This window comes from Sylvia atricapilla, chromosome W (genome assembly GCF_009819655.1).
Source record: "Sylvia atricapilla isolate bSylAtr1 chromosome W, bSylAtr1.pri, whole genome shotgun sequence".
Classification (NCBI taxonomy): domain Eukaryota; kingdom Metazoa; phylum Chordata; class Aves; order Passeriformes; family Sylviidae; genus Sylvia; species Sylvia atricapilla.
The window spans coordinates 359,506-386,077 of NC_089173.1; the positions used below are offsets into that span (position 1 = coordinate 359,506).

The window sequence follows — 26,572 nt, forward strand, 5'->3', positions numbered from 1 at the left end:
ATTTAACAAGGAATAGTGTACATTTAACAAGGAATTTCCCTGCTCCAGGTCACACCCAGCACCTGACAGGCAGGGGTTTGCACACCAGACTGGATTCCAGTGGAAACCAGACAGGTACTGCTAGGATAAAGTGGAGTTTGAGGCAGTCAGTCACACCAAAGTGTTGAACAATCACAGAATCCCACAATGGTTTATGTAGGAAAAGACCTTAAACTTCATCTCATCCCACCCCTGCCATGGGCAGGGACACCTTCCACAGAACAGGTTGCTCCAAGCCCCATCCAACCTGTCCTGGAACACTTCCAGGGATGGGAATCCACAACCTGCTCACTCCTGAATTATTTCATTCCACTTTGGTAGAATCCAAGAGAACCAGCCCTGGGCTGTGGAGAGTCTTGCTACAGAGTGGCTGCATAGAAAAGGCCACGATGCTATGCAGCTGGTTGGAATTTAGACATCAAGGTCGGAATGCAACAACAGGATGTACATCCTGCTTATGTGATAAGTTGTAGCTGCAAGATAAGGGAACTGAAGGACATGATAAGGAACTTGTGGTTGTTGCTAAGAGACATGTATGTAGTACTTAGGTAAGGATGTAGGCACCAATAAGAATGTTCGCTTTGTGCATATGTATGAGCTAATTACTGTCTGTATAAGTATGATGACTTTAGAGCAATAAATCGAGACCTGCTGACCATGATAGCATGAGGCTGGCTCCCGCGACTCCGACAAGTGGCGCCCGAACAGGGACAGCTCACCCTCCAAAAGAGTCACGTTGGGGACGGGTCCTTTCGGACGGCTGCTGCGTGCTCCGCTCGCCACATCGGTGGGAACGTGTCGCCCGCTTCAGCCCGGAGGGCTGCATCGGCAGCCTCTGCTGCTACGCGCTGCCGAAGCCTGAGGGGTGCAACGGTACCGGTAAATATGGACAGGCAAGCGGCGTATGATTTATTCACTGCGTTCTTGCGCAGACGGGGAATTAAGGGCTTAGATTTAGACAAAGATTTACGGCTTCTGTTAACTCATGCTGAAACACATGGGTTCTTTAAGGATCCTCATTCTGTTCACCACCTTTCTGAATGGCGTGCCTATGGTGATAAATTATGGGACTTAGTCTTAGATGACGATAAGCCCGCTAAAAAAATGTCTAAATATTGGAAGATTGTTCAAAATGAGTTATTGATGGTGCAGGCAGAAAAACGAGCGGCCGAGAATGCTCGTGCGGCTCAGGATATTAACCGAAATTATGATCCTAGCGCGCCCAACCCCCCCTGTCCTTTCTATGGTGGACATCCCTCCTCCCGCCCGCTCCTATTCCTTCTCCTCCTCCTCCTCCTCCCTCGTCCCCCCCCTGTTCCGCCTGCTCCAACTGCTCCCCCGCTCCCTCCCTCACTCCCGTCGCAGCCACAGCTGCCGGACGCACCCTCCCGGTCTCCTTTAGCCACGGAGCCGTTCCCCGGTGCCCTTTCGGACCTCGCGGAGGCTATGGCTCGTGAGAGACGGGAGGCATGGGCTGCCCTAGCAAAGCACGGCTTGGAAAACGGAGATCTTATCATAACAAAAACAACTCAGAGCCAAGTGCCGCCGCTCATGGCCTTTCCTGTTATCTTCCACCCACAGGCGGGGGGGGGCCAGCGCGCTGAAATTACACAAGTAGATTGGAAACTTTTGGCTCAACTTCGCTCTACAGTCGCGCAATTTGGCGTTACTAGTGAGCCCGCAAAACAAATGTTAGATTACCTTTTCAATTCGGCTGTTTTACTGCCTGCAGACATCAAAGGCATTGCTCGTTTGATTTATACCCCCCATCAAAGACTCACTTTTGACACCCGCTGGGGGGAGGAAGCGGCAGCCTCTGTGGCCTTGCCCCGCCCACAAGGCGATCCACTTCAAGGGGTTACACTAGATGAGCTACTAGGAACAGGGTCACGCATTAGGGTAGAAGACCAGGCGGCAATGGGTTCTGACAAATTGCGGGAGGCCATGCGGGTAGCCAAGAGAGCCATGGACAAAATTCGTGAGCCGGGAGGTCCCCCCATGTACATGGCTATTAAACAAGGTAGGGATGAGACACTTGGTGCTTTTGTAGACAAGTTAATGCAAGCGCTGTCCAAGGCAGGAATTGCAGAACATATGCAAGATGCATTACTTAAACAGTGCATTATACAGAATGGCAATCACACTACCCGTTCACTTATTGCCACAGCCCCTGGCAATTGGAGTGTTCAAGATTTATTGGACAAGGCTATGACTATGCCAGTAGGTAGCCAGGTTTTTATGGTAGAAGCTTTAAATAAAATAGGGGAGGGGCTGGCTGCTCAGTCTCAGGTCCAAAATCAGGTTTTAGCTGCTCTTGCACCCCTTCAAGCGGCAGTAGCGCAGAATCGCGCGGCACCACCCAATGCCCGGAATGAAATGCTTTCGGTGTGGGAAGCCAGGTCACGTTCGGCGTGAATGTCAGGCTCCAGGCGTTTGATGCAAGTCGTGCCAGTCATCTACTCACAATGCCAGTGCATGCCGCAGGCGCCAGGGGCCGGGAAACTTCAAAGACAGCGCGAGGACGAGCCGCGCCAGGACACAAGTAGTCGCCCAGACAGCACCTGCCTCACCCCTGCAACAGCTAGCAGCCTCGGATACGACCTGGCAACAGCAGTAGACGTGACGCTGTTTAGTACGGATACTCATGCCATTCCAACAGGCATGTCGGGCCCCCTCCTGATTAACAACCAGCCCGTAGGAGGCCTCATCTTAGGCCGCTCTTCAGCATCACTATTGGGACTACGTATAGAACCAGGTGTCCTGGACCCAGATTCCACGGGCGAGATTTTTATTTTGGCACGAACTGAGTTTCCCCCATTAACTATTCCAAAAGGTGAAAGAATTGCTCAATTGGTACCGATACCACGTTTATCGCCCGCGCCCCCCCCCTCGACACAGCCGACCACAGCAGAGAGGACAACTGGGTTCTACAGGCGGCATAACACTGCTGGTCCTTAACCTCTCAGAGAGGCCGAGGCGACAATGTACCCTCTCCTGGCAGCAACACTCCCTCACATTGAAAAAGGCGCTTCTTGATACAGGGGCTGACTCCTGTATTATCGACTCAGCCCTATACCCGAAAGACTGGCCCATAATACCGGCAAGTAGCACCATCACAGGGATAGGAGGGGTACGCGTAGCACGACAGTCCCCGGTACTGACTGTTACCCTGGAGGAAAAACGAGCTCCTGCAGTCTTCTCTCTCACCGCACTCCCAAACGAGGTGGACTGTATTCTTGGTCGTGATGTACTTGCTCAGCTTAGAAATAACATGCATAAGTTACAAGTAACGAGTGACCCCTTTACATCATGGTTAGCTTCCTTTGGATTATCCCCTTGGCTAGTGTCCCTAATGGAAAAAATAGCTATTGTAGTTGTGATGATTTTGTTAGTGCTATTGCTGTTACCCTGCTTGATGCAATGCTTGCAACGAATGATAATGAATGCTTTTGAGCAGCACAAGGCAGTAATGCTTGCTGCTAAAGAAAACGGGGGAAGTGTGGAGAGTCTTGCTACAGAGTGGCTGCATAGAAAAGGCCACGATGCTATGCAGCTGGTTGGAATTTAGACATCAAGGTCGGAATGCAACAACAGGATGTACATCCTGCTTATGTGATAAGTTGTAGCTGCAAGATAAGGGAACTGAAGGACATGATAAGGAACTTGTGGTTGTTGCTAAGAGACATGTATGTAGTACTTAGGTAAGGATGTAGGCACCAATAAGAATGTTCGCTTTGTGCATATGTATGAGCTAATTACTGTCTGTATAAGTATGATGACTTTAGAGCAATAAATCGAGACCTGCTGACCATGATAGATGAGGCTGGCCTCCCGCGACTCCGACACTGGGCTCCTCCAGACACTGGGAACACAAAGTTATCACCTCATCTGACAAGAACAGTCCAGGTAACTCAAGCTCTGATTTAAAGCTACTTTCCAACTTGTCAATCCCTGTCACAACAACCAAGGGAAAACAACCCAACCCTGCTGGTTTCAGGTGACAGCAAACACAGAACAAATAAATGTGGTTTTCAGGCTGAGCAGCTCAATGCTGCCAGGGCTTTGCCCACTGTTTGCACTGGGGGATCCATTTCACAGGGATCAGAAATTGTCAGTGGGAATCTTTCCTCAAGGTCTGCAAAACTGAAGAACAGCAGAAGCAAAAAATGCAGCTGTGTGCAAAAAGAAACTGCCTGGAGAACCCAAGAACTCATAGTTACAGGTTTCAAATCTACTCAGAACACTCCTGATTTCCAACGTTACTACAACACGAGTTCTGTTTCCACATTTGGTTTTAATTATTTCAATTTAAAATACATTAATTTAGTAAGAAATCAAACTGGGAACTGGGAGTATCTCTGGTAACAACACACAGGTCTGACCCGAACAACACCCAGGAGTGGAAAATCCATGACAGTGGAAAAGCAAAGCTGGCAGAGCCCAGAGCCCTGCCCGTTTCCCAAACACGTCACTGGGATCAGTGTTTGCATCACCACCACATTCTGCACACTCTTCTCCAGCAGTGCTGCTCTGCTGGAATTTCAGATCAGGGCTGGTAAAGAAAGGGGCACTGAAAATTTGGATAAATTTCTATATTAAAATAGAAAACTTGCAGCCACTTGGGACTGTTCACATGACTCAGCTTTGTCAACCCAAGTTTGCCTGCTTTTCACTGTTTGCATTTTATTCTCACGCAGCTTCAAGAAAACTATGTATATTTGTAGAACTTATTTATTTTGTTTACATATTTCTCCTCTGGGAGGAGAAAGATGATTGATGGTGATGTTCACCAATGAAGTCAAAGAGGTGGCTACCTGTGTAGCCAATCTTTGGCCTGCTTGTCAAAGTGTATATAAGATGGAGTCAGAAAAATAAAGTTGAGAGATCTTTCCCTGCTGACCTCTCTGCTGCCTGTTGGTTCTTTCGTGTCCCTGACAGCAACACAGCTTCACCCTGCAAACAGGACTGATAAAAAATAAACATGTGGATCCTGTTCATGGAGCTCAAATAGTCAATTCAGAGCTGTCCTTGTTACAAAAAGTATCTGTAACTGCTGGGAATAGGATTAAAAAAATCCTGGAAATCAGATCAGACATTACTAAGTAACAGAGGGGACAGAACCTACAATAAAGTGAAACAGTTGGTAAGTTTAATAAAAAAAATAGCTTTTTTTCACAGCTAAAATCACCAATAAATAATAAAAATATTATTAGAATTGCCCCCAAAACCACACCACAAGAGAAGGAGAAATAAATGTACCTGAGATACGTAACCAGGAGGCACAAAAATCGGCGGCATGGAACCGTTTGGTGACATCATAGGGACATGTGCTGGACCTGGTGAGGACAAGGGGCCACTTTTTAACAACCAAGGCTTTTCCCGTCTGGAGACATCTTTTTCCAAAGGTGGGAGCTCACCCTGGAGCCTGAAACATCAGGAATTGCATCCCATTCTCTGTTTGATTACTGGCTTTATCCGAACTACCATGCTTTGGCCAACAGTGTCTTTTTAATTGCACAAAAATCTGTATAAATAATTTTAGCTCGTAATTTGTGACAGCTTAAAGTCTGTAGTAATGAAGGCAAATGCAGGTATTGGGGTAAAGCTGATGTAGGAACTTTTAAAAAAAATTAAATACATTATTTTTTATGTTAGGCTCAAGGGAAGTATTCCTGTAGGAGATTTGATAAAAGCAGAATGGACACATCTTATATAATGTTGTGTAAAATGGTGACAAATACTCCAAAAATGGAAATACCGATAATTCAACTTGACTTACAGGAGATATTTTGCCCTGACTTGGATTTTCTGTCACTTAACCAGAAGGTAAAAAGGAATTTGCAGGCACGGAGTGGAGCAATGATTCCCCCACCTCACAGCACAGGGAGGTCCCAGTGCCTGTTAAAGTTCTTTAAATTATTGTGGATTAAATGCCATAGAAATCACATGTTAAGATGCTGGGAAAACACTTAGTCAAGGATCACTGCAAACCCATCTTCTGGGAATAAAAATCTGCAGGATGCAGGGAATTCTGGCAGCTTCCCAGTGCTGCCTCATTTGTGCTTGGACGCAAACTGAAAAATCTGATTTATTCCAGTGCAGAAAACACATCTGACATCACAGAAAAAAACCAGTGGAATAACCCTAGAACCAAAATATTCGGATTCAGGACTTGAACTTCCCTTTACCTTGAATGCACTGAATGTGCCCATCTTCAGTTGTAATTGTAAATGTTTCACCTGGGTTTACCTGGACAAGAATCACCTGCAGGAAACAAAACACAAAAGAAGGGTTGGGGGCTTTTTAAATTTTAGAAATTATCTGAGAGAAAACCCCTTCTCTTTAGGGACAAACAACAACAGAGCTTTGGTAACTTTGGAGTAATAAATAAAAATGGGTAGAATGATGGGTAGAATGAAAATATTCCTACTTTGACATAAAATCCTTGTATTTTTTCCCTCTGGTAACTCCCAGAACTGCATCACCTGATACACAGGAAAAAAGCTTTTAATTTTAAGTTTCACACTGCTTTTTCTGCTTTTACTGAGGCAATAATGACCTGAGATTGACACTGCATTCCAGGCTTTTCCCACCACCTCTGCCCTTCAGCTCCTGTGAGCCCAGGTGTGTTTTCCCTGTGGAAGGAATCCAAGCCCCAGTGACATCCTGCAGGTGCCTTTGGACATGGCCATGTTCTCTTGCACACAGATGCACATGGAGCTGGGCCAGAATCACTCCTTAGGCAGTGGTGGGATCCCAAAACATCCCCTCATCCTGCCCCAGCCTCAGGGGAATTTTGGTAGTTGCACTTTATTGTAACATCTATGATATTCCACAGCTAATTCTCTAATAAAAGGGAGGTTTGGCCAGGTAAGAACTGCAGGTACACAATTAAAATTCCACCCTGGTGACATCTGGTGCTGATGTAAAAATTGAAATAAAATGTATTTGTTAAAGCAGCTGTGAGAATCAGTATAATTTTCTTCCATTCAATTTTTATAAAATATTTTTGCACTATTCATGGAGTGACATTTGTACCAGGTAGATGGGACCTGAAGAAATCACCTGGTCATTTAATTCCTGGTAAAATGAGCTACACATGACATTAACGAATGAATTTTTCTGTGCTGTCACATTTTCAGTGCTGGAGCTCCCTGAACTCCCCAGGCACCAGTTTCATTGTTCTCATCACTACAGACTCCAAGGATAAATGATAAATGCTATTTTAACACTGGTTCTGCAGCTTCTGCATATTGATGTATTAATATTTGATTTTATTTTTCATAACCTCCCTTGTAGGGGAGAATTGATGCTCCTTGTACAGGAGAATTTTACTTTGTGTGGATGAGTTGTTTCTGGATATAAGTGAGCCACCAAAATCCCTGAAAAGACTATTTAGGCACTCAGTAATATTTATTATTGGTGCTAGGAGAGGGAGAGATGGCAGACAGTGCCTTTAAATGTGGCATAATTTGCAGTAATAATGAAATTTATGCAGATTTGTCACTTTGGAATGCAAGTAAATGCATTACTTCAATGCTAATAAATTTCTAGGGGTAAAGGGAGAGAACTGGTGTTAATTGTTTAAAGAAAACTGACAATAATGGACTGGGGATTTGCCAGAGCACAAGAAACAGGAGAAAGATTTGCTGTGGATCCAGGATTCCAGAGGCAGGGACTGACCTCAGGAAAAGGCTCATCTTGGAGGGCAAAACTGAGAGGCAAGAAAGGGATCCTTTGAGAGATTCAGAGCCTCTGAGAGTGGCACATCTTCAGAACAGGCTTCCATGAACTCCAGTTCTCAGAATCAGCTCAGGAAAACTGAGGGAAGGATCCCAATCGAGTACTGCAATCACAGGGCTGCTGCAGTTGGGAGCCTGGAATTCCAGGAATGCACAGGCCATGTCTTAGCACAGTGACTCACTGGGGTTAATGAAGCAAATGCAGTCCCAGCCACCTTCCAACAAGAAAAATTTCCAGGAAGCTGGAGCTGTGCTGAGGGGTGGATCTGAGCCAAGTGAGACACGGGGAGTGCTGAGCCCAGGAGCTGCCAACACGTCCAGGTGTCCTGAGCACTTCTCCAGGGCTGGTGGCACCAGCACAGCTGAAGCTGTTCAGACACAGCTCTGGTTTTATCCCTTATTCACACACTTTTGGATCCATAAACCCTTCCAGAAAACTTCCAACTTTTGCTTTAAGTGAAATGGAACTAATGGATTAACTGGAACTGGCCAAATGCACAGGTTTGATTTCTGGAAACAAATCACTCTACAATAATTAAGTATTTGCACTGTCCTCCACAGCACTGGCAGAGAAATAATTAAAAATCCTCTGCATTAATAAAGATTCTAAGTCAAGACTCTCTTTAAAAGAGGCTATTTAAACTTAAAATCTGCTTTCCAAATGCATCTCCACAATACAACTCTATCATTTTCCTTTTTTATCTCACCTGATTGCAAAATCTCCTCTAGGTCCCAAAAATGTCAGTGACTCTCACCTCCATGTCCCACATACACAGCTCTGGGGACAGGGGACAATTAAATCTACTTAATCTCTTTTCCTCATGAAACTTGAACCACCTGAGCCACCTCCCAGCTAGGCAGGGCTGAAAATTTCACCTTCTACTGCCAGAACTTCAGAAATATCTTGGAGACTTTGCTCATTTCCAGACACACTCATTGTACTTCCACCTACAGGGTCTGAGGCAGAAAAGAAAAAAGGATTTTTTCTTTAATAAAGCCCATTTTTTCCAAGTATACAACTGAAACAGCACAGATTTCTCCTTCTTATCTGCAACAATGACAAATTAAAGGAGATCTCATCTAAACGTTCAGCATTTATGGCCTACCAGACCTCAAAGAATGGGAAGAGTTCCCAGTATCTGTAGTACAAAACACTCAGCTCTTTCTGCCGAACACTAAATTCCCATTTACTGACAATTTACACATACTTGGACTTCAAAATGGTTCTGCTGCCACTTTTACCTGTATTTCTAATCCTACCAGGGATTCTGAAGGGTTGTGTCCAATAAAGCTCTAAAGTTTAAACTAAATACACTCAGGTTTCACCACTGCACTGTAATTATTAATGAAGACACTTAAAACCAGGAGGCCAAGGTCTTTCTTTTCATTTTCCTGTAAGATTTCCTCTGCAATACCTTGCTAATCTTTATTCATTACTTCACAGGAGTTTCAAAACTTTTATTAACCCCCTAATTTTTCCTTTGATTTTTGGAGTTTGCAGCTCCATTTTAAAGCCCTTTTTTCACACCTGTCCACTGTCTGGGAGCTGAATGATTTTTTCCTCTCTCTATTTGCACTTCTGTTTAACTCCTGACGTCAGTGCTCACAAGCACATCCTTCCCCAGCTCTGCAGATCAGTGCCAGAGCTGCCTGGTTTTTGTGGAGCCACCATCCCAGTTGTTCCCAGTTGCTCCCAGTTCAGGGCTCACTTGCCTGCTGGATGCTGTCCCCGTTGACCATGTGAGGTAGAAGTGGCACTTCATTCAGCAGAGGTGTGGCTTCCAGGGGGAGCAGCTGGTCAGCCATCATTTCTTGGGATCATTCATGGATACCTGCTCACCTCAACCCCCTGCTCCAAGAAACAATAGGGATGAGGTCAGATCCGGCTCTCCCTTCCTTAAATCGTTCTTTGTGTGTTTGACAAACTCGGTTTGTGGGGCCCTGCCAACTCAGAATATTCCCAGTGCACCCCAACAGTCCAATATTATTCTGTTTTTCACTTTTAACTCCTCTCATGTAAGCAATAAATGTCCTTTTCCCAAAATTCTCCCCTTTAATTACCAGGAATATTCAGCCATGAGTGCTGGAATTGGTACCTCAGTGCAGCAATTACACAGTAGAAGAATTTACATTTATACAGCAATTTATTCCTAAATTTGCACTTCAAATTCCTAAATTGCTTCCACTCCAGACCCCAAGCTTCAGGCTAAATAATGCACATACCACATTTACATTTTAGTGATGACAAAAAAGCCCAAACAAAACAACAAACCCAAACAATGCAATTTCTCCAATACAAAATCTGCCAGGGTGAAAACAAAGCTTAAGACAACACAAAATCCCACTTTGTCCCAAAAGTTTTGACTGAGACCCATGGGGAAATGTGAATGGAAAAGTGCTGCAGAGTTGTGGGCTTCCAGGGAATAATCTGTAATTAGAGTAAGTCAAAATACACGGTACAAATTAATGATAGTAATTAGAGCAAGTCAAGCTGCAAGCTCCCAGTGGTAGGGAATTTTCAGTGTATAGTTAATCCAGCATCCATAAAAAGCACAAGATAACAGGATACAGGAAATGCTGACACTTCCTTCTCCTCTCCCATTACCTCCCATAAACCAGAAGGCAAAATGTGGTTAGGATTCCTTAAAAATTCCTTTAAAAAAAAAAGCAAACCACAAAACATCTCCCTAAATCTGTGCATGAATCAAATCAGGCTGTTTGAAAGTGTCAAATCCTTCTTCAGTTCTCCACAAGCAGCATGGAAAGGGCAATATTTGGGTGAAGAAAAAAGACGAAAACTGATTAATTCTGTACCTGTGGGACTGCATCTCCAGCAGATTAGCAACAGTAGGAGAAATATCATATAATTAATGTAATTTTTTCTGGTTTTAACTGATTTTGTACAGAAAAAATTGTAAGAAATCTGAGATTACAAAGATGTTTCCTGTGTTATCAAGACAAGGTAAAGGAGCTGGTGGAATCCACTGATAAACCCCCCATTCCTCCTTTGCAAAAGCATCTCAAAACCAGAGATGCAATCACACAGCCACAAAATGCAGCATGACAAACTCCTCAAGACTTCCTAAAACTCAGTTCCTTTCACAAGGAAATTCTTTTCTAGGGCTGCTCCAGTATCAATTTTAAGAAGTCAAACATGACTGCAAGGTGCAAGGGCTGGATAGGACCTCAAAGTTCAAATTTGCATCAGGTTTAGCCTAAATACACTTTATAAATACACTAAACTACCTTAGCATGGTATTTATTTCCTGAATAAAATAATCTCCTTTTTGTCAGGTTTGGAATGGCCTCTGCCAAGGATGCAAATTCTAACTATACCACTTAAAAAACCCTGCCTAGAACAGTAAAATTCAGGCAAAGGTTTCTTCCTCTATACCTCTCCCATTTTTTGAGGTCGGATCTAAGTCTTAAGAGTCATAACAGGAATTCACTGTACACAGGCAAAATGAAAACTATTTTATATATGCATCAAAGGAAACAGAAATTAGTACTTAAAATAAAGGGGAAACCCCTTTACCAAAAGGCAACTCCATCTGCATTGAAATTCAACTACCCCAAATAAGCAGCTGCAGAAAAACGTGTTCTGAAACAGGGCCCAAAGGCACCTGCATTTCAAATAAAGGTTCAGAGTTTCTCTGCTCATCCCCCACCTTGGCTGAATTTAATTCTCTCTTTAGGACAAATTGTAGAGAGAGCCCCAACATCCCTACAGTTTTTAGAACCCTTCATCTCCTGCCTAATGACACAGGGAGGATTTAATTTACGTGAACACCTCCACACACTTTCTCCTTGCTTAGTGCTGTAACTTCATTTCTCCTAGGAAGAATTCAATATTTGGAGTATCAGGAAATAATTGGTTTTAAACTGTTAATGAAAAACTCCAAAAATAGCCAATTTTGTGTCTTAGTAGCAATGGCCATATTGTCAGAGAAAACAGAAGCATTGACAGGAACAAAACCATCTAAAGAGGTTTTGGGGCAGTTTCACCTGGCTCAGAATGTTGATATTTCTCTGTGCAGCTGGGCTGGGGTGGCTGCAAGTGGCAGAACACTGAGGACAAAGAGGGATGTCCTGAAAAATTGGAAAAAACCAAGTTATTTTGTATTTTGAGCGCTGCTTCATTCCTTGAAAACACTGATAAGAGCAGCAAAAACACCCTGCCCTCCAAGGGAACACAGCCAATGAATGTGGGACTTAACCCCTCCCCACTTCAACAGGTAAAACTTTTCCAGGGAAATAAATCCACAGATTCACCTTCCTAAAGTCTCCATTTCACTCGAGGAAGTAGGTGACATTTGGGTAAATAAAAAGAGAATTCCTAAAAAGTTTTTCATACTCAGCACATTTTTCTGCAAAACAAAGACAGAGCTCTGTCTTGAAAAGCTATTTCCCAACACCCTCCCATGACTGGGCTGGAGCGAGAATCCAGTTCTGCTGGGCCCTCCCTGCAGGGCAAGGCTGCTCCCAAGGGAAAGGTGGACAATCAGCACAGGGGCAGAGAGGAGATTCCAGGATCCTGAACCCACCTTCATCCACACTCCCACACTCAGGCATCATGGAATCCCAGCATGGCTTGGGTTGTAAGGGACGTTAAAACCCATCCAGTGCCATGGACAGGGACACCTTCCCCTATCCCAAGTTGCTCCAAGCCCCATCCAACCTGGCCTCAGACACTTCCAGGGATCCAGGGCCTCCCCACCCTCACAGCCAGGAATTCCTTCCCAATATCCCATCTCACCCTGCCCTCTGGCAGTGGGAAGGCATTCCCTGTGTCCTGTCACTCCATCCCTTGTCCCAAGGCCCTCTCCAGCTCTCCTGAAGCCCCTTTAGGCCCTGGAAGGGGCTCTGAGGTCTCCCTGGAGCCTTCTCTTCTCCAGATGAACACCTCCAGCTCTCTCAGCCTGGCTCCCGAGGGGATCCAGCCCTCAGAGCAGCTCTGTGGCCTCCTCTGGACTCTCTCCAGCAGCTCCACGTCTTTCCTGTGCTGGGAGCCCAGGGCTGGAGGCAACTCGGCAGGTGGGGTCTCACCTGAGCAGGGCAGTATTACTTCCCTTCCTCCTGCCCATGCTGGGAACAAGCCCTGGAATCAGGGAGTTCTGGGGGCCAGGGTATGTCCAGCCTCCCCTGCACCAACACTCCCAAGTTTCACATCATCCCTAAAACTCTGTCAATGATTCCAGTTTTCCTCTAAACCCTTGGATTTACCCCAAACCAAATCAACTTGGAGAGGCAAATCTAGCTGGGGGAGGGGGGGGGGGAGGGGGGGGGGGAGGGGAGGGTGTTCATGGACCCACCAACAGGGAGAACTGCATCAAAGAGCTGCTTGGTCCCTAAAGCCACTTTATTGCAGCAAATCTCAGGAAGAGCAGCTCAAACTGCTTTTGCCAGGGTCTGTTCTTGGCAGTGAAGGATTTATCAACCCCAGGAACTATTCAAGTGGTCAGGGAAAAAAAAAAATACAAGGAAAATAAGTACAGTCCTGGGAATTCACAGGCTGCACAGACATTAAAGATGAGCTAATACACTAAATCTTAAATTCTAGACTAAAAATAAGCAAGAAAAATCCCATCTGGAAGCATTAAAGACCAGGCAAATTTTGTAATTTATAGGAATAAACTGAAGTTTAGTGACTCATTAAATAGGAATCAATAGCAGAACTTGTAGAGATGTCTCTACAGCTTTGTCACCCTGTCCTTGAGATTTTTGACTCAGTATGGAATTAAACAGATTAAATTTTAGAAAGGCTACATTTTGCAAGGGCACTTCTGGTCTGATTCATTTTTTTGCAGTGGTTTTTATTACACATCAGCTAAAAGTCATTCCCAAACCTGGGTTGAGCTGAGGGATGAATTCAGCCCACAGAGCCACAAAAAAATTAAAATAATTGGCATTAATCATCTCAACAACAAACTTGAAGCTGGAAGAATGATAGTGGGTAACACATTTCTAAGCTCAATAGCTTGATCTTTTGTTTTCTAAGATTATTCTACATCTAAAAAGCTGAAATACAGTAATTTTTCACAATAAAATGTATTTAAAACTAAATAAACCAAATCCATATTGTAAAAATGGGCCCTGAGATGTGTTCTGGACTAATTCAACAATCTCATGCAACATGGTCATGTTCCCATATTCAAAAGAAGGCAACATTTTCCAGGGACACACTCACCCTACAAAGGCTTCTAAGAAAAACAGAAAATCTTCCAGCAAACAATTCCCGTCCACAGCGGCTGGGCCTGACCTCACTTCCTGCCACAGTAAAAATGCCGAGCTCTGCAAGGCTCCTCCAGATTTCCCTTCGCTCCAGCCCAAATTCCTCTCTGGCAGAGCCACTGGAGCCCAGCCAGCTCCCGAGGAGCTGCTCAGTGCTCATTGATTCCGGGCTCAGATTTCCATGGAAAACAGCTCTCTAGCTCCCTGAAAGATGGAGCTGAGCAAAGAGAGCTCGTGAGGGCTGTCTGATACAGGATCATCCCGCCTCAAGTCTGGAAAACATCAGGGATTCACACGAGAGTCGGAAATGCTAAAATTGTCTTGGATGGTTTGGATCCAAAGTGGAATAATGAGTAATTCCAGGGCATGGGGGCAGTTACAGACAAATGGTTGGAGTTGGGGATCTTAGAGGTCTTTTCCAACCATAATGACTTCATAAATGTTATGTAAACTCCTGGGAAGAACTCCCAGCATTCCTGAGCCTCCTTTATCCATTTCCAATGTGCAGCTCAGGATGAGGCACCATGTCAGCTCTGTCATTTCCACCCGAATGACACAGGAAAAACAACTTCAAAATTCTCACAGCAACATCTGGAAGAAAGGTTCTGGCCAGAACAACCTTCCTGGATAAACGCATCATTCCTGTTTTATAAAGAGTTTTTGGAGCAGTCACCACTAATTTACAATCTACAATTTACAGACATGTTTCTCTTTAGGCACTGACAATGAATTTGCCAGTATTTACTGCAGGACATGTAAGAACAAAAAGGTCGTGCATGTCTTCACTGTAACAAAAAATAAGAAAAATTTAATAAACTGAAAAAATAACTTTTTCACTGGAATTGTATCCTCTAGTCACATTATCTATTGTGCAAATGTGTTGCAGTATTATGGATTAAGCAAGTTTCAAAGTTCCTGTTGTCTCACATTAAAGTATTTTCCTATAATATTAAAAATCTTTCTCCAGAAAGATCTCACACAGACTAAATAAGAGGAACACTGCAGACAGGCATGGATCAGCTTCATTCCACTGTCCAGAGAAGAAACCAAACAGATTTCATAAACAGTGAAAAATTTTTCCAACAACACGCATTAACAAGGTGTTGAAGGTATCATCCCAATCCTAAAATAGTTTGTGCCCCAGGACCACACGTGAGACCTGCTAGGTGGACTGGGTTTACTTTGAGCAATATTAAGGCAAGGAGAGATTTAACAGCTCAGTTACAACCTGAGCTCTGGAGGGACCAACCCCGCTCCTAAGTCATCTGTTCCCCACTAAATCCATGTTTTCATTAAATCCCTGGAAATCATTTATAACGGCCCCCAAGGGAATTAGGCCACAGCATCTTGTGGGAAGCTTGGCTTCCAGACAGGAGGGTAACAGCCTTGAGCCTGAAAATGTTCCTCATGATTTACTCAAGAAATTTGCTCAAATATTGTGACTATTCAGAGCCTGATCCAGGGGTGGCTTTGACCCAGGTGAGGTCTGCGATCCCAGGAAAACAAAAAAACCTCAACAAAATTCCACCCCAGCTCCACACACACAGGACAAGGCTTCCACACTCTGCTCCAAGGGTTTGCATTTAGCACTGACCAAATTACAGAAGGATTTTTAATTTAGTATTAATGCTCATCCCTCAGGCCACCACGAGATCTCAATGCTCCTAAAATTCTCCCTGGAGGAGAATTAAGATTGGGATGGAAGCCCTCATTTCCCAGACACCAAAATCCCTAAAAACACCCAGAAACAGCAGACCCAACACACCAAGGCCACAGGACGGATCCTATTAACTTTCACCCTCCCTCACCCCTCTGGATCGGGTTCCTGAGGGACTGTGCCAGGAAAGCCATCAAACAATTGTCCCCTGAAGCCTCCCACAGCAACTCCCCAGCACTCCAGGATTATTTTCCAGCTTGAAACTCCATCTCTCAGGATTCCAGGGGACAGACAAAGCCAGTGCCCACCCTCCAGGCTTACAGATGTTTTTTCAGGGGCTGCACAACTTCCTGCTGCTCTTCCCAAAAGAAATTCCACTGGGAAGAGCTGGGAGCTGGGCAGAAAAGCTCTGTCAGTGCCCAGAGTGCATTAATTTGATTTGAGCTGTTATTTAATATTATGCTGTCCTGGGTTGTAGTTTAGGATGTATTCTATCACCATCTTCAGTTAATGGCCCATCAATGCCTTGTGCATGACTCATAGATAACTCCCTCCGGGAGTTCTCTCTCTTTAATGGGCCATCAAGGCCCTCTTCCATGACTCATCATCCCATTGTGAGATGCTCCGCCCACGAGGAGGAGCCAAGCATTCTCACCTGGATATAAGCTGGGATTTGGGACAGTAGAAGCAGCTTTCACTCACTGGATTCCCAGAGGACTGGAGCTACCAGACCTTTCTACAAGATTACTGCTTCAGGAAGACCACCTCATCTGGACTGCTTCCATCACCCGGATGAGGTTGTATTCTGACTCTGTGAGTGGTTTTTCTTTTTGTATTGTTGCATTTATTTTATTTTTTCCTTTTCTTCTCATTAAATTGTATTTTCTGACTTAGAGCCTCTCACTTGGTTTGTTTTCAAACCACAACATATGCTCACATTAAGGCCATGCCTGCCCTCAGCATTATTCATTTAGGAGGTCTGTAAAGTTGGCAATAACAGTTTCTATAATGCAAACATGACATAACTTTTAGATAAATATTTTCCTTTGTTGTTTTAGTTCTTTTATGGCTTTTCTCTTATTGCCAGAAAAGCAGAGTTGAATCCTGAGCACTTGTGTGCTGCTTCCTAAGTGACCAGTCCCATAAACCAAAACCCAGGAGTTCCTGAAAGGCCCTACTACTCTCTGTCGTGGTTTGACATTCGTCAAATTTCGTTTATCAGCTGGGAGATAGGACTTTGGGAGAAAAAGGCAAAACAGGCACAACTTAAAAGTAAAAACATAGAGATTTTATTAATATACACAAAAGAAAAAGAGAAAAAGAAAAAAAAAATGAGACCTGCTGAGATGTTCAAACACCCTGCTGAAATGTTCAAACACTTTCTCCCCCACCCCTCCAAACTGTTCACTTTCTCACACACCACAGAGAGAAAACCATGATTTTCAGTCAGTTGCCACCATTTAAACATGATCCTACATCACCTTGGGAGAGGAGCCTCTCTAGGGTTATGGAGAACACGCCCCAAGAAAAAAAAAAGATCTATTGGCTTTCACAGAGTCTACAGCCACCTGGAATTTTCGCAGATTCTGTACAGTCTCACCCATATAACAGTTTTCTACGCTGTTTATGGGCTTCCACATGTTTGGGGTATCATTTTAAGAATGCTTTTCTAGTATAAAACAGGGATTCTCTTCCATCTCTAAATTCACTTCTATCTCAAAAGAAATAGGTACCTCCTTGTTCTTTCCCAGGAGCCAGGGACATATTCTAATCAAAATTCTCAATTAAATCCCATGTATATCAATACACACAACCCTTTGGCTAGAACTTGCATTCCCCCAAGCAACATTAGGATATTACAAAACCAGTCCATTTCCCCATAATTCACATCTAGAGAAGTCTGGTCAAAAATGTCCACTTCCTCCATTGTATCTTCAAAATAGTCTTTCTCAGTTCTTTCATTGACTTTTTCTCAATGCTCTTTCTCTTTACATTTCAAATGTCTTCCACAGAGGAGGGAAAGAGGTTAAAGTCTTTGCCCAGAGGTTTTTTTTTGTTTTGTTTTGTTGTTGTTTTTTTTTTTTTTTTTTTTTTTTTTTTTTTTTTTTTTTTTCCCTCTCCAGCAGCTTCTCAAAGTCTCAAGGCTACAGATGATGGTCAGGGGGGAAGGAAGGGAGAGCGCAGGCTCAGGAACATTGATGGACGAAATCTCCTCTACCCCTGGTCAGATCTAAAGTGACTCAGACTTGGATCAGCTCTCTGGAGCTCTGGAGAAAAGTTCTTTAAAAGTCTCTCCTCCTTTGGACCAGTGGCTCTGGCAACTAAGGCCCAGAGCATGGCCACCGTGGTCCTGGCACAGGGCCAGACTGCTGGTCTGCACTCCTCCTCCTCTCCCCATCGGAGGGGCCGGGGGGGTGGGGGGGGTGGGGGGACACAGGCAGCCTAATCCCACTGTCCCACAGGCAGGGCCCCCCCCGATGCCCGGCAGGCCTGGCCCCGGGGGGGGGGGCCCAGCCCGACCTCGACACACGAGGTGATGTTACCTTCTCGATGACTGGAAAAGGAAAAAGCCTGAGTCACCTGAAAGCTTGTGATTTAAGGCTGTGTTTCCAGAGGCGTAGAAACACTCCCGTTCGTCAGCCAAACTGTCAATCACAATCCATGCTAAACCACCACACTCTCCTAATCCAAATCCTGCTTCTACAAATGTTCAGAGAACTGAGCACCTCAAAGGACTGAGCCATTAAGGTGCTTCACTTTTAATTCAGCTTATAAAACAAAGGGATTAAAGAATTTCCTGGCTGCAAAAATGTTGTTAAAAAAAAAAAAAAAAGAGGGAAAAAAGAATTAAATGTAAAACTACCTTTTTTCCACCTGTTAGGAAGGTGACACTTTCTGGAATAAGCCAAAGTGCTTATTTTAATGTCTTAATGCTACACAAAGCAAAAAATTTCAAGCTTAGATGAAAAAGCCTTTATTAAATGCAATTTAACAATGGACTTGTTTTAAATATGATTTTCCAAGTGTAAAACTGTGAATTTTAAACCACATTATTCTAGTTTTTTTAGGCCTTGAAGCAAATTTTATTTACACATTAACTATATACTATGGAAATTCTATATCCAAATGGTTCTCTAAATCACTTGCAAGCTATGAAAGTAACAGACACCACAGTCCATGGAAAAGATCCCAAAAAACTTGTGCCCAGAGGCACAAGACAGAGCACAAGCCCTTGTGTGTGCCTGGAATTCTCTCTTGGGCCTGAACTGGTCAGCAAAAAGGCAGCTGGAATTCCCACCTGGAAGTACCACAGAGCTGGGCAGATGAAACAAAGCAATTCCAAATGTGCCAAGGTTTGCTAGCTGGGAAATGCAAGTTCCTACAGGGAGCTGCACCTGCTCCCAAGGCTCTGAAATTCAGGAGAAGGATCTGCATAACTGAGCACAGCTGTTCTCCATGGGACAAATTTGTCTTGAAGTGGAAGGTAAAATTGAAGGCACTTTATGATAATTTTTTTTCCCTGAAAATAAAAAAAGTTCTGCCCATTTACCAGATTCCAGGGGAAAAGTTCTGTTTGAGAGTCTGGAAGCAACCCAAAGGAATGGCTGTTGTATGTGCAGACACGTTCCCTCCAACAGGAACACATAATTCCACAGCACTTTGTTCATCCCAGTCCCTCTCTCCAGCCAGGAACACCCAGCTCATGGCAAGGAATAGAGTATTTTAAAAGCTTTATTTAGAATCTTCCAGTGAGGACCAGGAAAAGTGGGGGATTTAAGTGCACCCTGAGTTTGGCTGCTCTGCTTTGTCCTATGCCATGTATGTCCAAACCTGGATGAAACCTCCTAGGATTGAGCCAGGAAAGCACCAAAACTGACCCCTTTTTAGTGCCAGGGCTGGGTGATATCTCCATGAATTTGGGGAGCATTATGGGATGGCATACACAGCTGGTATGACACAGAGGTGATCCAAAATCTTTCCCAAATGCTTGCATTCCGCATCCCCACCAATTTATTTACTTTAAACTCGATTCGGAGGGCAATCATGCAGATTATGAAAACCAACAGCAACTAGGCCATTTGCAGGAGAGGCTCCCTACCATGAGGCAGCTCAGAGCAGTCAGCTGCTGTCTAATCCAACAAAACAGGAGGAAAATCAGTATTTTACAGGTGGAACAAACAGGAGTTTGCTCCCAGGTTTTTGCAGGCCCTAAGGAAGCAAAGGCTGATTTTCCACCAGCTCTGATCTGCAAATCACCAGTGTTGGATGCAGCACAAACAGGCCTCTCATTTAACAACCCTCTTAAACCAGGACTTAAAAACCAAGCAGAAAAAGCCAGCAAAGGATTTCTTCAAATTGGAGCAGATTAAGCAAACTGAGCAAGGAGGAATTATTTTGATACAGCAGTTGAAGACTTTTCCTTGCACAACACCAGAGGTTGGGGCTGTGTCCTGGTTTAGGGCAAATTTGGGAGGAAACCTCTGAATGGGGTTCCTCTGGGGAGCAAACCCAAACGGCCCCATCCCTAGCCGGTCCGGGAAAAAAAGAATTTCCTCAGAGAAAAGTGGAAAAAACTATTTATTTAACAAACAAAATGCCCACGAGCATGAGGAATGAAACAATTAAACAACAAAACCTCTTGCTGCTCCAAAGAGAGAGAGCAAAACTGAGGAAGTTCTCGCCAGGAGTTAGCTCAGCTCTCTCTCAGTCTTTTTCAATCCCAGTCTCTCTGGTGCTGGAAAATGCTGAGGTCCAGGCTTCAGTGGGCCACGGATGCTGGATCCCAGTTCCTCTCTGAGTTTTCAGTCCAGAGCAGACTTAAACAGTCCCAAGAAAAAGAAAAAAAAACAGTCCAGGAAGCTTCTTTGCCTCAGCTAGCTAAACTAACTAAAAGGAAAAAAAAAAAAAAAAAAACAAACTCTCCCTGGTCACTGTCCAAGTATCCAACGAACACACTGTCCCGAGGAAGAAGGAAAAAAAAAAGGAATGTGGAGGAGTGAACACTTTTCAAAAACAAACTGCGCGCGTCTTCTTCCCTGCTCACCCTCAGAACCACTCTTAAAGGTACAGAACACAACCTACAGCACCCACAGAACAGACGATTGGGGATACCGAGGCATCATAGTAAACCCAGGACATTCCACCCCTTATCACCATATTGTCAACCTACCAAAACTAATTGAATTCTAACTCTACATACACATACATTATGCATGCATATATCTATATAAAAACAATATACAGCTATATACAGACAATGGCAGTGACATTCAGCAAAAAATTATATTTACACATGGTTCTTGCCCAATAATCAGATCTCCCTGAGGTACACATCGTGTTGTTCCATCTTTCTGCATTATCCACCATGTGCAACCTGGTCCCTGATCAAAGACAATCCCATGAATGGATTTGTCTGTACTTGAGGCAGAATTCATCCAAACTGTCTTCCCTAACAAACCTCTTACATGACTACAGGGACTTTATCTCCCTCTACTGTATGCAAGAGCTCAGACTGGGCAGGGCCTGCTCTGTTGAAGGAACCTTGGGTGTTAACTAACCAGGTGGCCTTTGATAGATGCTGCTCCCAATTCTTGAATGATCCCCCACCCAATGCTTTCAAAGTGGTTTTTAACAGTCCATTGTATCTCTCCACTTTCCCAGCAGCTGGTGCATGACAGGGGATATGGTACACGCACTCAATGCCATGTTCCTTAGCCCAGCTGTTGATAAGGCTATTCCTGAAATGAGTCCCGTTGTCTGACTCAATCCTCTCAGGGGTACCATGCCTCCACAGGACTTGCTTTTCAAGGCCTAGGACGATGTTCTGAGCAGTAGCGTGAGGCACAGGATAGGTCTCCAGCCATCCTGTGGTGGCTTCTACCATTGTGAGCAAGTAGCGCTTGCCTTGGCGTGTCTGGGGCAGTGTAATAGAATCAGTCTGCCAGGCCTCCCCATACTTATATTTGGACCATCGTCCACCATGCCATAGGGGCTTCACTCTCTTGGCCTGTCTGATTGCAGCACATGGGTCACAGTCACGGATAACTTGAGAAATACTATCCATGGTTAAATCCACCCCTCGATCTCGTGCCCACTTATAGGTGGCATCTCTGCCCTGATGACCTGAGGCATCATGGGCCCATCGAGCTAAGAATAACTCTCCCTTGTATTGCTAATCTAAGTGTATCTTTGACACCTCTATCTTTGCAGCCTGATCTACCTGCTCATTGTTTCGATGTTCCTCGTTAGCCCTGCTCTTGGGGACATGGGCATCTACATGGCAGACTTTCACAGGTAGCTTTTCTACCCTGGTAGCAATGTCTTTCCCTCTTCAGCAGCCCAAATTGGTTTTCCTCTACGTTGCCAATTAGCCTTTTTCCACTTCCTCAAACATCCCCACAGAGCACTGGCTACTATCCATGAATCGGTGTAGAGGTAGAGCTTTGGCCACTTCTCTCTTTCAGCAATGTCCAGGGCCAATTGAACGGCTTTGAGTTCTGCAAGTTGGCTTGACCCACCTTCTCCTTCAGTGGCTTGTGTGACCTGTCGTGTGGGGCTCCACACGGCTGCTTTCCACTTGCGGTTCATCCCTACGATGCGACAGGAACCATCAGTGAAAAGAGCGTAGAGTGTTTCTTCTGCTGGCAGCTGGTTGTATGGTGGAGCTTCTTCAGCACGTGTCACTTGCTCTAGTTCCTCTTCATCAGTAAGACTAAAGTTTTCACCTTCAGGCCAATTCATAATTATCTCCAAAATCCCAGAGCGATTCAGTTTCCCAATATGGGCGAGCTGTGTGATGAGAGCAATCCACTTACTCCATGTGGCATTGGTAGAATGATGGGTAGAGGGAACCTCTTCTTTGAACATCCACCCCTGCACCAGTAGTCGGGGTGCCAGGAGGAGTTGTGTTTCCATACCTATAACCTCTGAGGCAGCCCGGAATCCTTCATAGGCTGCTAAAATTTCCTTCTCTGTGGGAGTGTAGTTGGCTTCAGACCCTCTGTAACTTTGGCTCCAGAATCCCAGTGGTCAGCCTCGAGTCTTGCCAGGCACCTTCTGCCAAAGGCTCCAGGACAGACCGTGGCTCCCGGCTGCAGAATAGAGCACATTCTTCACATCTGGTCCCGTCCTGACTGGGCCAAGGGCTACCGCGTGAGCAATCTCCTGTTTGATCTGGGTAAAGGCGTGTTGCTGCTCAGGGCCCCACTGGAAAGTGTTTTTCTTGCAAGTTACCAGGTGGAGAGGGCTCACAGTCTGGCTGTACTCTGGAATGTGCATTCTCCAAAAGCCTATGGCACCTAGGAAAGCTTGTGTCTCCTTCTTGTTGGTTGGTGGAGACATCGCTGTGATCTTATTGATGACATCAGTGGGAATCTGATGCCGTCCATCTTCCCACTTAATTCCCAGGAACTGAATTTCTCTAGCCGGTCCCTTGACTTTGCTCTTCTTGATGGCAAAGCCAGTTTCCAGGAGAATCTGGATAATCTTCTCTCCTTTTTCAAACACTTCAACTGCAGTGTTCCCCCACACAATGATGTCATCGATGTACTGCAGATGTTCTGGAGCCTCACCCTCTTCCAATACAGTTTGAATCAATCCATGACAAATGGTAGGACTGTGCTTCCACCCCTGGGGCAGTCGGTTCCAGGTGTACTGCACACCCCTCCAGGTGAAAGCAAACTGAGGCCTGCATTCTGCAGCCAGAGGAATGGAGAAAAATGCATTGGCGATGTCAATAGTGGCATACCACCTTGCTGCCTTGGACTCCAGCTCGTACTGGAGTTCCAGCATGTCCGGCACGGCAGCACTCAGCGGTGGAGTCACTTCATTCAAGGCACGGTAGTCCACAGTCAATCTCCATTCTCTGTCAGACTTGCGCACAGGCCAGATGGGGCTGTTGAAGGGTGAGTGGGTTTTGCAGACCACCCCTTGGTTCTCCAGCTCACGAATCATCTTGTGGATGGGGATCACTGCATCTCGAGTTGTTCTGTACTGTTAGCGATGCACTGTGGAAGTGGCAATTGGCACTTGTTGGTCTTCCACCTTCAGAAGTCCTACAGCAGATGGGTTATCTGATAGTCCAGGCAAGGTGTTCAATTGCTTAACACCCTCTGTGTCTACAGCCGCTATCCCAAATGCCCATCTGAATCCCTTTGGGTCTTTGAAATACCCATTTCAGAGGAAGCCTATGCCCAAAATGCGTGGTGCCTCTGGGCCAGTCACAATAGGGTGCCTCTTCCACTCATTTCCAGTCAGACTAATATCAGCTTCCACCAAAGTAAAATCCTGTGATCCCCCTGTCACACCAGCAACAGAAACAGATTCTTCTCCCACATGTCTTGATGGGAGCAATGGGAGCAATGTGCACTGTGCACCAGTGTCAACCAAGGCCTCATATTGTTGTGGTTCTAATGTGCCAGGCCAACGAATCCACACCGTCCAAAAAACATGATTTTCCCTAACCTCTACCTGGCTAGAGGCAGGGCCCCTCTAAGCATGATTATCCTTCTTTCCTTGGGTGACTGGAGCTACCTCCTTCTTAATAGAACTTCCCCTCTGAGTCTTGCCGTCCAACAATTCATGCAGCCGTTGTGCCAGATCATCAGTAGATTTCTTGTCCCATCTCCTCATGTCTTCTCCACAGTCACACAGGAGAAACCACAGCTTACCTCGTGGGATACCCCCTCCCTCTCTATCTGGGGAACGTCTGCGTTTGGTGCCAGAACCTCTGACCTGCACAGTTGAGATCTGGAGAAAGCCCTCTTTCATCTCTTTAATCTCATCTCTGAGTATATGGTGATTCTCCTCTATTTTACTTGCTATTTTCTGCAGACGGGTTTCTACGGCTGCGATTCTGGCATGTGTTGGGCCATGCACGGCGTCTGCATATGCTCGAAGTTTCTTTGCCATATCCAGCACAATCTCCCCCATGTCATCCCGCTTCATTATTGCTAAAGCAGAAGAATATTCTTGTGGCCCAAGTTGTACAAGTTTTGGCCACATTACAAGTGTACATGGTACCAAGTCTGGGTTCTTAATGTTTAAGCCATCCGAGAAGACAATCTCCGCCACTGCCTTTTCTCTCAAGCACTGAATCCCTTGTTCTATGGTCTTCCACTGGGTCTGCTGCATGTAGAGATCATCTGCACACAGATATCTTTGTGCCACACTTCCCAGGACCCGTTCCCAGACTGGTAGCCTCCCTCATCATTCCTTGGTCAATAACTGGATCATGTGACAGGGAGCCCAAATGTCTTGCTTCAGTGCCGTCCAGAATTGTAGCTTCGCCTGCAGCATCCCAAAGACGGACTAACCAACTAATTATAGATTCATCTGGTCGTCGAGTGTAATCCTTTCTTAGGCCTCGAAGGTCCTTCAGGGAAAGGGACTCAATAGTGGCTCCTGATCTTGTGCCAGCTGGTTGGGCATTGGATCATGGGCCAATTCATCCGGCTTCTGACTGGGTGTGAATTGGTTCAACTTCTGATTTTATGTCAGTTTGTCCGGCTTCTGTTTGGGTGTCATTGGGAGGCCTCGAGGGCCCTTCACCTGCATCATCATCCACTGGTCGATCAGTTTTTTGTGCTCTCTTTGCTCTGGCGACTGCCAGTGTCTTAGACTCACTGTCTGGTTCGGCTGCTGTCTGAGTGACTGCAGTAGCTACTGATTTATCTCCCTGCCCCCCTGCCTCTATCTGCGGCCTGTAATGGAATTTCTTCAAGAGGGAGGACATGATTTATATTTGGAGTGAGGCTTGAGCAATTCCAGACTGAGCCCTTTGGCCTGTAAGGCCTGTGGGCCCCTTGGGCCTGCAGGACCTGTAGGCCTCTGTGGCGCAGAAGAAATTCTCAGTTGTGGCGCAGCAAGAATTTACTTTTCACATTAAGGTGTCTTGGAGAATTACAGGGTTTGATATGTAGAATTGTAGCCTTTTGATCTTAGCCACCTTAAGGCAAGGATTGTTTACATATTTTGTGTGATCTGTAATGTCAACCATGTTGCTAATGTATAAAGGTCGTTGTGATAAACAATAAAGTGAGAATGATATGATAACTGCACCAGTTTAGACATGTTGTTGCTCTGTCCGACCTCTCACTGTTTAGGGACCCTTTTTCTACATAGTGGCGCCTGAACTAAGGGATCTTTTCACTTTAATGTGGTCGTTTTGATGCGGGGCTTGGACGCAAGCCAGACCTGGACGCGGGTCACTCAATCTACTTGGACGCAAAGTAGGTTGCGCTTTGATGCGGAGTAAAGAATTGCTGACATGTGCTGGATGTGGGCAATTCACAGATTTAATCGCCTTAACACGGAGTCCTGGATGCAGGAACTAATTACTCAGACGCGGGACGACTCCATTTTGTTTTGGGACCGGGACCGGCGAGCAATCGCACCCGGCAGGGAAAAAACTGAGGGGAGCTGGTGAGGTCGGAAGGCGTTCGCTTGCAGTGAAAAGTGAGGCTGCAGCGACACGCCGTGGTGGTGAGGTAAGCTATGTTCGCTGTGGTGGTGAGAACAAAGAGGCAGAGCGGGAAACAAGCATGGATGGCGAGTTACAAGCAGTGACGTGGCTCCTTGTAAATATTATCTCTAAGAGAGGAGAAAAACTGAAAGAAACTGACTTAGAACAATTGGCCCCATGGGCCAGGAAGCGAGGGAAGCTGACCAAGCCATCGCTCATCTTTAGTGAGACGGAGTGGCGAGAAATAGGAGAAATGTTATGGGACTGTGCTATCGGCGGTGGGAAGGAAGGAAAGGCCGCTCAAGAACTAGGCATGGTGTGGAAAAAGACTTTAGTTACCTTACAAACGCTTTTGGCAGAGAGAAAGGCTGCAGAAGCCGCGATCCGAGCCCTAGAGGGGGCGGGGCCGAAAGCGCGGAGGCGTGGAAGTCCTCCACAGTC

At 45.3% G+C, this 26,572-nt stretch overlaps 1 protein-coding gene across 1 annotated transcript in view; it reads right to left on the reverse strand.

Moving 5' to 3' along the window:
* LOC136373322 (fibronectin type-III domain-containing protein 3A-like) overlaps positions 1 to 26,572 on the reverse strand; it is a 54,242-nt gene that overhangs the window by 17,107 nt on the left and 10,563 nt on the right. The window contains exons 2-4 of the mRNA XM_066338217.1: positions 9,495 to 9,630; positions 6,228 to 6,303; positions 5,299 to 5,375 (exon numbers count right to left, since the gene is read on the reverse strand). Of these exons, the coding sequence (XP_066194314.1) occupies positions 5,299 to 5,375; positions 6,228 to 6,303; positions 9,495 to 9,590 (249 nt within the window). The 5' untranslated portion in view covers positions 9,591 to 9,630. The remainder of the gene's footprint in view (positions 1 to 5,298; positions 5,376 to 6,227; positions 6,304 to 9,494; positions 9,631 to 26,572) is intronic.